Source organism: Corvus kubaryi, unplaced genomic scaffold (assembly GCF_017639235.1).
Source record: "Corvus kubaryi isolate FWS band 111438036 unplaced genomic scaffold, C.kubaryi_AGA036_p1.0 37367, whole genome shotgun sequence".
Taxonomy (NCBI): Eukaryota; Metazoa; Chordata; class Aves; order Passeriformes; family Corvidae; genus Corvus; species Corvus kubaryi.
Window position 1 is genome coordinate 1,518,252 of NW_024581119.1, and position 9,579 is coordinate 1,527,830.

Here is a 9,579-nt window from a genome sequence, read left to right on the forward strand (position 1 = left end):
TTGCTCTTCTTCACTTGCTTTTTATCCACACTGGAGGTGGGGCTGGATTGGGGTGATTGGAAAATACTGAATATTTTGTGTTTTGATGTTTGGCTCTTGAATTTGGGAGGAGGAGGAGAGACTGATTCCCCAGGTTTAGGAGCAGGGATGGTCTTGGACAGTGCAGGAGCTGTACTGCTGGGTGGGTTGTAGCACAGAGCTGAAGTGTGGTGGAGAATGTTTCTTGCACTTTAAGTGTAACTCTGCAGATATAATTAACCCCAGTAACCATATCTGCAGTTTTTGCTGTGTCATAAAATCATAAAACTGCAACTCTCAGCTGCAGAGGCCTCAGAACACCTCCTGGAGGGATGCACTGGTTTAAAGAATAATTTATTTAACACCAGGAATTGAGTGAGTCTATATTTTGCTCCTGTTCCTGGAAACTCTGAGTCTGGGCTTTTGCAGCAATATTTCTTCTCACCACGTGGCTGTGGCCAGAAATGGCAGCTCCTCTGGCCAAAGTCTTGTCACTTAAATTACTGCACTGCTTTCACTCCTGCTTTAATGAGCCTGTAGGATGGAGAGGAAAAATACATTGTAATTAAGGCAAAAATAGAGGATTTTCTTTGGATTGAAGCCTAATGCCAAATTAATGCAGAGTAGCAGGAACCGAACCACCAAGTTTTGAGCATCATCACAACTTTCTGCCCCGGGCTATTTCCTCTTCCAATGCATTTATTTGTTTTACCAAACTCTCCTTCTCCACACTGGTTATTTCAAGGTAATAAGAAAGCAGATCTTCGTTGCCTTTACTACTTAAAAACTGCTGTTCATCCTCTATGATGTGCACCAGCTCCTCAGTTAATGCATCCACTTTATCCTCCAGTTCTGAAGGGGATGAGGAATTGACAGTTTCCTCTTCAAAGCTGAAAAACAGGGGAAATGTTTAATTCGAGAGGGAAGAAATGCCAGTATTAAAATTTTATCCATAGGCTCTTCACAGGAGCAAACCAGAAAGACAAATTTCACAGTACAGGGTGGTGGGGTAATAAATAGTAAATTTAAATAGTAAATAATAGCTCCTGGTTAATTGTTCTCACCGTGCCCTCCTTCCACTGCTGCTCAGGGGATGAAGGAAATCCTCTTTTTTCTTCCCCAGCCTCTTGTCATTGAGTGTTTCCTCAGGTTTCACATGGAGCAAGAGGTTCTTCAGGAACACAGAAGTGGAGAGAGCAGATAAATGTTGATTTTAAAAGCCTTTTTGTAGACTCTTTAAATATCTTTTCATGGTATTGCTGTTTATGCTGACCTAATGATTTACATGAAATTAAATAATTTATTTTAACCTTCTTGCTTAGGAAGGGGGTTTTCTTAGCTGGGTTTTTGAAACCATTTAATTGCCACTCTAACAAAGTAAAAAATGAGGGGTGGTGAATTTTTTTCCAACCAGATCTTGTGATTTTTTTTTTTGTTACCTTCTCAAGGAGTTCTGTGGCTGTGTGGCTTTTCGCTCTCACTTCAAAAAGTTGGGAGATCAGGTTTATTTCCTCTGTGGAGAGTGGTTCCTCCTTGAGCAGCATCTGATTTATCCCGTGGGGAGCTGCTGAGAGCTGCAGTCTGAGGGAGAACATCTCACCAAGACAGGCCTTTAGAGCCTAGAGAAATTTAAAAAAAGAAACAGCAAAAAAAAGGCTTTCTGAAAGGTTTTGAGAATCTGCATCACACCAAGGTGTTGGGAAGGAAAATTCCAGTTCCCTCTTTATTTTCCAATGAATTTATCTGTGTTCTGAGCTAGGACTGTGATGATAAAGAGCTTTTCCTGCTGGATTCTCCCATTTACTGCCCAGGCGGGGGTTAGAATGGAGTTGTCTGGCTTTTATCTCCTCAGTTCTGGCAGCATTAACCCTTCTCTTTTAAAGTAAGAATTTTTCACAGGAATTAGTTTAATGTGGTTACATTGAGAAAATACTGATGTACCTGGTGGAAAAGCCTCAGGAAGATGGGGTTGGTGTCGTGGCTGAGGTCCCCAGCAGTGACACGAGCCAAGCAGTGCACCAGGAGCAGCAGGAAACTTCCCACAGAGCCCAGGCAATCCCTCAGGATGAAGAGTTTCTTCTTGGAATTCTGGGGGAAAAAATGGAATATCCCCAGCTGGGACAAGGGCACAGCAGGAATTGGCTCAGCCCTCCCAGTGGTTTATCTCAGTTTCAGGTGAGTGCAAGGATTGGAATCAGTGCTGGGGGATATCCATGTGCACAGGACTTCATGAAATGATCTATGGTGTGAATTTAAAGCATTCCTGTATTCTCTGCTCTAGGCAGGTTTAGATTTATATTTTATGAACTTTAGAAAACTTAAAAAAATAACACTAAATAGTCACATTTTGTAATTTGTTTATAGTGGCCTGTAATTTAATTATAACAAATAAAATGCTGATACACTGACTCCTATAAAGCTGACCTAGAGAGAATTTGGTAGAAATGAAAAGTGGTAGAACTTGGTCAGGAGAAACTGGAAAATCAGAGCTGATTTAATGGATTTAAACATGGGTGCGTTAGGTTTGTGCTCAGAGATACCTGGAGATTATTAGCATTTGATGATTTCTTACATAAATATATTTCTTTCCTAGAAAGCATCAAGCTTGTATGACTTACAGAAAATATTCAGTGCTTGTCCTTTTGCTTCCCAGTCTCCTGGAACTTGATGGAGATAAAAATATTGCACGGATGTGGGGTGGACAAACCTGATAAAAGAAAGAATTCCTGAAGGCATCGCCTGGGGCATGGCTCTGGGGGAGGCTGGAGGCAACGCACAGGGTGATTTCTGGAGCCTGCAAAGAGAAGGGAAAATGCTGCTGTAAGCACTGGAGGCACCTCAGAGATTATTGGGATCTAAGTTCAATTAAATGTCAGCTCTGATTTGCAGTGGGTGCACAGAGCCAAAAAAATCCACGTGGAAATGGAGACTGAAAATCCTTAGGATTTCCTCTTGCCAGCTTTTTAATTAAGTAAATGAAAGTGTGCTCCAGGCCTGGAGCTCTGGGTGGAGCCACTACAAGTTTATTATTGTTATTTATTTAATGCTGTTACAAAACACCCTGGAGAGTTTACCCAGAGGTGTGCTAAGAACTGTGCAGAGAAAATGAGAGAATCCTTGTTCTGAGGTTTAAAGGGAATGTGTTTTATTACAAAATTATGCAGCAGGCAGGGATTAATTCCTCATTTCCTAAGTGGTGTGCTCAAGAAACAACAAATACAAGAACTGACTGTGGATCTTTGGACTGGAAAACAATTCCATGCTGTTGTGGAGAAAACAGAAGTGGAATTTATTTCCCAATATTTGCACATTTGTCATTGTCTAATTGATTTTACTTAGTAAAAGTAAGTACCCTGTTGGCTGAAGGGTATTTTTGGGTAAGTTTTGCTGATGATCAGATTTTAAACACTCACTTTAATGTGAAATGTGAGGAATTGTAGGATGGAGAGGCCGTACTGGAACACCACAAACTCCCTGGGAGAAAGGGCTGCAGGATCCACTGCTGTTAATTCTCTTTCCTGACTCCTCGAGGACTCCTGCATGCCCTGAGCAGTAATTTCTGCTGCAAGAACAGTAGAGTTTCATTAGATTAATTGATTTCTATTTGCATTTTGTTTGTCCAAGAGGTAACACTGCAATACAGCTGGGTAAAAAACTGCATTTCTCATCTTTGTTATAATATTGTTCAAAGCAAAATGAATCCCTGTTGATGCATTGTGAATTTTTATAAGATGATCGAGGAAATGCCCAAAACTTTACTTTTCTTAGAGAAAATTCTCACAATTAAGGTCTGGAAAAGTGGCATTAATGACACGTGGCTTAGAGCTGGTCAGCAGCAAATTCAGGTGATTTGGGTGCTGAGTCTCTCTCCTTCACTGGCAGAGCCCTCTCCTCTAAAGGAGAGAATAACTGAGGTGTCTGTGCAGCAAAATCTGATCCTAACCAACAGCTCCCTAAAGGATGAAGCAGAAATCTTCCAATTACACCAAATTCTGGCTGTTTTATGAGAAGGAAAAATGCTAAAATTTACTTTTCTCCAGCCTTTGGCTCTGTCCCAGCCCAGCTGCCACTGCGTGACTTCGGAGCTCATCGTTCACCTCCTTCAGGAGGCCGAGGAGAAAAGAGGCTTTTTTACACTTAATTCCATCCCCTGTGTAAAGAAATGTAGAAATGTTGTTTCCCCAAACAATCCTTTTCTTACCATGTTTGTCTGAGCAAACACTTCACGCCTGGGGACTTTTGGGGACAAGGTGAAACAGTGGCAGGAAAAAGAACAAAAGTCATTAAAATGACTTTGATTTTTTTACCTTGCAGAGGAGGTGCTGTGAGCTGAGGCTTCAGCAGGGTGATCCTGGATGCCATCAGGTGTTCTGCCTGCTTCAGCACCTTGATATCTGTGAGGACAGGATATCTGCAGGTGTTATCTGGCAAAATTCCAGAGGGACTTACATCCATTTCTTTTTCCATAAGCTAATTTTGACTTTCCTACACAGTATTCAGCCCTCAGTTTAGAAATGAACTGGTAGGATTAAAAGCTGTACTTTTCTTTTTTTTTTTACTAGATATCAAATTTTTGGAAGATGTTTAAAAATGTAGAAGTGTATTGGAATCTCTCCCCTGTTCATTTCCATCAGGGACCCCCAGGTAATGCATCAATATCAAAAAATAATCACAGGTCATTTAAATTCTCTGCCTTACTCTTAGTCAGGAACAAGAGGAGCTGATCCTCTGCCTTTGTCCCTGGAATCTGGGAATCTTGGGTGATGTGTGATGGGGAATGGCTGTTCTGCTGCATTTTCCCTTTTTTATCTCCTTCTAATCTCATTCTCAGCTTCTGCAAATCCAGCTGGAAATCCTTTCCTAAGGAAGATTTTCTCTCAGTGCATTCCTTCATCAAACTCTACAAGGAAAACAAAGAGATGAAACAGTGCCTGTAAAAAGCTGTTAAATTTCTCAGACCCTCTAAGGGTGAGCTCTGTGTTGTGGATAAGGCAGGTCTAGTCCTCACAATCAGTTAAAAAAACAACTCCAAAACCCCTAAACTCACCATTTTGGGCATAACCTATTTTAAGCAGCTGTTCTTCTCCTATCCCTTTCCAGTTTCCTATAGTATTACATTTCTGTTCTCTACTTTCAACCATTTTCTTCATATGTATTAATATAGATAACATTTATATTATATTTGTATATATATTCACATATGAAATGGGAATTTCGTAATTCAGCGCAGCTACAGGCACGGTCTCATCAACACTATACCATTAATTTTATGTCCTGTCCATATTCAATTAAAAAACATTTGGGATTTGCTCTTTTCTAACCTGAAATGGATCAAAGCTACTTGAAATATTCTCAGTTCTTTTCTTTTCCAGGAAGTGCTTCAGCTGTTCCTTCAGCCTTCTTGTTTTCTGCTCTCTGAATTTTCTCACTTCATTGGTTGTGGCCTTTGCTTCATCCACAAACTGCAAATGAAAAAAAAAAGCTCCAAACCCAAAGATCCTGGTATTGTTTTGGGAACTTTGATACTTGGAGAACAAAGTCCTCTGCACAGTAAGAACAGCAATTATTTATTATTTTCTGAATCAGAGTGCAAAGAAATCTATTTTGAGTTTTACCTTCTCCTGGCTGCAGCCTTTTAAGCTTCTCACCATTTCCCTGAAGTGGGTTTCTCTCAGCTGCAATAATCTTATAGCTTGTATAAATTCCAGCACTAAAAAGAAATACTCTGTGTTGTCCTTCAGGAGCTGCAAAATGTCCCTGCTGTCATCATCCATTGATAAATCCTGGAAGGTAGATTGGTCATGTGAAATACAACCTGGAATATCTGAACCTCCTTTTGTTAATTTAGTTTCTCCACAATGGATTGAGGACAGGTTTAAGAGCTAGAGTTTTGAAAACACAAAGTTTTGGGGAAAAAAAAACCAGTGGAAATTGGGTAAAAGCACCTTGCAGTCCTTTATTTTTGTTATTAATAAACACCCAAATAACAAACCTATATCTACTTAAAATAGATACATGATTCTCTAAGGACCATAAAGTTAATCTGTGTTAAAATTGGATCTGAAGTAGAAAATCCCAGGATGGTTTCAATCCTTGTGGCATTAAAAATGAGTAGAATATCTTTTAATCTGGAATTAGCTTCATTTCTAGAAACATTTCTCTAAACAGACACAGGTCCTGAGAGTTTGTAAAGTTTTGCAGCAACACACTGCAGGCTCTAAACTAAACTAGAGCATTTTAAATTAAAAAAGAGAATTTTACTTCCACCACGAGGTGTTCCAGGCCTGTGCCCTCCTTTTGGGATTTCAGGGCCATGTTCCTGAGCCTGTGGCAATCCTGGAGCAAAGTCACTGTTTGCCTCAGGTGCCTCTGGGAGAGGATGGAATAGGCCACAAGATTCCCAAATTTCTGTCCTTTGGTCTCCTGGATCACTTGTGTTTCTTTGGCTTTTAGCTGGGGAGAAAAAACAAAGTTTTACAGACTTGAGGGAAGTGTGGAAATGTTGCAACTTTGAAATTAGGAATCCAGAGGGGGGGAAAATTAACCATCCTAAAAATAATGGAATCCATCAGCTTCCCAAAAGACTTTTTAAAAGTTTCCCTTGACAGCACAAGTTAAATAATTGTGAATCCCATAAAACATTGCTGAAATAACTAGGCCAGGGGTTTTACTGAGCTCTCCATGCTCTGTGTGGCTGTTCATAAATGACAATCCCAATGTTTTAGCTGAGGTACCTTTTCCTCTGTCTGTGTTTGAAGCTCCAGCCTAAACTGTGCCTGCATTTTCCTCAGCTCAGCCTCGGACTGTGCATTCAAACCCTTCAGCAGATCCCCCTCCTGCTGGTGCTCCTGGAGAAAAGCCACTGCTCTGGCTGCTTGCTGCTCCTCTCTGCTCTCAGCAGCCTCTCGGGCGGCTTCTTCACCTCGATTTCTGCAGCTGAGCCTGCTCAGGGCCCTGCTCACATCTTCTGGGCAAGCCCCAGTCTGAAGCAGGTAAGCAGAGGGAGAATTTTTTTTTTTTTTTTTTTTTAGTAGAATGAACCTATTTTTCCTAGCATTGGGCATAATTACAGGGATTTGAGGAGTGGGGTTCTGCATGGGAGGTTTCTGTCCTTGCACCCCTGTAGATTTTTGGTCAGGGTGGGTGTTTGTGCACTTGGAGTTTAGTGAGATGCCTTGAGGCTCATGCAGGGAGGGATGAGGCATGAAAATCACAAAATGCCTCTACCTGGAGGTCACTGTAGAGATCCAGGACTCTGTACAGACACACTTGTCTCAGAGCTTCCAGCTTTACAATCTTCATCCCTGAAACCTGGAGCATCCGAGTTACAGGGGCTGGGGAGTGCTCGATTTCCTGGGAATGTTTCTGTTAAAAAGATCAAAAAAGGGTGGGGATTTCCCACTCCAACAAAGAGCTCTGTGGTCAGCAGGAGCAGAGAAGTCCAGATCCCAGGGACACCTGGAACACTTGAATTTCTGTGAATATTGAAGCTGCTCTGATAACCGTGGGACGGCCAAAGCCAGCCGTGTGTTTGTGCCACCCAGGGTGGGTGACATCCATCCCTGCATGGCAGTGAGGTGACAAAACACAGAGAAAATGCCTCAAACTCACTTGCTGCTCGCTGAAGTCACAGCCTGGGCTTTGCAAGCCAAGCAGACAAAAGGATAACTGGTGTGGAAGTTCTTCCAGGAAGTGTTGGGGCTGTTTGGGCACTGTCAGCTCTGGGCTGAGGTTGGAATGTTTGATTTCTTCCAGGTGTCCCTGGAGCAGGGCTTGGCCAGCCTGGCTGTGGTGTTCTGAGAGCTCTTCCAGGAGTGAATCCAGGGTGCCAGTCCGGCTCTTCGTCCCCTGAAATGATGGACATCCCAGCTGAACCATCTGCACAATCCAGGAGCACCAGGTGAATGGGAACTGGGCCATACTGAGCCTGAGGTGTCAAATACTCAGCCAGAAATTAGAAATTCGTGTTCATTTAAATGCCATCAGTGGGATTAAGTACCCAAGAGTTACTAAAAATTGAAGCCTCTTGTGCCTTAATATTGAGAGAGGAAAGCTAAATCAGGTTCTGTTTTGCTTTGCCATAATCAGAAGATTTATTTTTTTTTCCTTCTCTAATTTTGCTTCAATTTTTGGAAGCAATGTGGGAAAACTGAAAGGAATTTGGATAGGAAGGGGGGGAAACTTTCTTCTCCTGTGTGTCAGCTGAGAAATCTGAGATGACCCAATGCCAACCTTACCCAGTTTCCTTCGTGGCATTCCTTGGATGATTGGTAGAAGGAGCAGACAGCGCCCATCTCTTGTGTCAGCAAGGACGTTTCCAGCTGTGCTCGCTCCCAGCTGTGCTTCTCCCAGAGGAACCTGCAGCCAGATGTGCAGACAGCCTGAAAACATCTCTGCTTTTCCATAATTATTGCCAGCAGCGCTTCCCTTATTCACACACACCTGGAGATCAGGGATCTCCTTTTGAACCACATGCTACCCCCAAAGAGAAACTTCCTGAGGAGAAAACTTGCAAATAAGGTATTTTTATGACCAAAAATTAGGGAATAATGAGGGTTTCTGACCTTGTGTGCATTTCTTGCTGCATGTGGGTGATCCTTGCTGCAGGTGAGGGGAGCAGAGCAGGGGATGTTATGGAAGCTGGGATGGTTTCCTGATTTTCTTCACTCTTTGACACCTCTGTGTGAGCAGCAGAAGCTTTTAAGGTGCTCCTCGAGGAGTAGCCTGTACAAGAAACAGGAGGGAAGTATATTTACTGCAAGAAATTAATTATTTTGCAAATTTACTGTAACTTTGGTGAGAGCTGACAAAGGAAACTGAGAATTACAGGTGATTTCAGGGCTCATCCCACTCAGGGGCAAATTTATACAAATTTAATTTGCTCGTTAAGCCCAAGGACATCTTTAACAAAATGGGATCAAAGTCTGATTTTCAGCTGTTGGATGGAGAATTCTCTGGATTTAAAGTTGAAATTTTTATAAGAATAAAATAAGGGCAGTGGCAGTGCCTTTCTCTTCTCTCTTACCTGGAGTCTCAGGTGAAAAACCATTTTTTCTGTTTTCCTCCAGCATCTGAATCACAGACTGGAGCAGTGGGATCAGTTTTTGTGGGATCACCTCCCATGAATTACTTGAGACCCCACTGAGGCCACAAAACCTGGGGGTCTGAGAGTGTTCAAAGCTCTGTGGTGACCCAGAGAAAGGCACCTGGAACAGCACAGAGCAGACAGAGCTGTTTGATGCCTGCCAAAAATAGAAGCTGCACCACACGCTCAAGCAGATGAATTTATGCTGTTTTCAAAGATGAAACCTCTGAGAAAATAATAATAATAATTAATCTTTCAGCAATGTCTCTGCAATAGCAGCAGCTTTAAATGAAGTAAAGATCCAGTGGTCACCTCCTGTTTATGGACATTGCAATTAATTCTTTTGCAGCCTATAAAATATTAAATGTCTGCTACACCAAAAGTAACATCTTACATGGCCATGCCTAAAATTTCTAGAAGAGAATTCAATTTGTTACCCCATGTATAAATTCAGTTTGTTACCCCATGTATAAATT

At 41.9% G+C, this 9,579-nt stretch overlaps 1 protein-coding gene and 1 long non-coding RNA gene across 6 annotated transcripts in view; one reads left to right on the forward strand and one right to left on the reverse strand.

Moving 5' to 3' along the window:
• Positions 1-9,579, reverse strand: part of LOC121667476 — a 9,800-nt gene continuing 221 nt past the window's right edge. The window contains exons 2-19 of the mRNA XM_042034134.1: positions 9,044-9,224; positions 8,583-8,742; positions 8,256-8,376; positions 7,630-7,866; positions 7,246-7,383; positions 6,753-7,001; positions 6,280-6,471; positions 5,634-5,801; positions 5,340-5,480; positions 4,717-4,918; positions 4,326-4,412; positions 4,049-4,168; positions 3,432-3,580; positions 2,726-2,812; positions 1,960-2,106; positions 1,458-1,637; positions 1,083-1,189; positions 1-908 (exon numbers count right to left, since the gene is read on the reverse strand). Coding sequence (XP_041890068.1) covers positions 677-908; positions 1,083-1,189; positions 1,458-1,637; positions 1,960-2,106; positions 2,726-2,812; positions 3,432-3,580; positions 4,049-4,168; positions 4,326-4,412; positions 4,717-4,918; positions 5,340-5,480; positions 5,634-5,801; positions 6,280-6,471; positions 6,753-7,001; positions 7,246-7,383; positions 7,630-7,866; positions 8,256-8,376; positions 8,583-8,742; positions 9,044-9,224 — 2,898 coding nt within the window. The 3' untranslated portion in view covers positions 1-676. The remainder of the gene's footprint in view (positions 909-1,082; positions 1,190-1,457; positions 1,638-1,959; positions 2,107-2,725; positions 2,813-3,431; positions 3,581-4,048; positions 4,169-4,325; positions 4,413-4,716; positions 4,919-5,339; positions 5,481-5,633; positions 5,802-6,279; positions 6,472-6,752; positions 7,002-7,245; positions 7,384-7,629; positions 7,867-8,255; positions 8,377-8,582; positions 8,743-9,043; positions 9,225-9,579) is intronic.
• Positions 5,477-9,579, forward strand: part of LOC121667479 — a 19,376-nt gene continuing 15,273 nt past the window's right edge. For all 5 annotated transcript variants that reach the window (XR_006017073.1, XR_006017075.1, XR_006017072.1 and 2 more), the window contains exons 1-3: positions 5,477-5,568; positions 6,810-7,010; positions 7,774-7,918. This is a non-coding gene — a long non-coding RNA (uncharacterized LOC121667479). The remainder of the gene's footprint in view (positions 5,569-6,809; positions 7,011-7,773; positions 7,919-9,579) is intronic.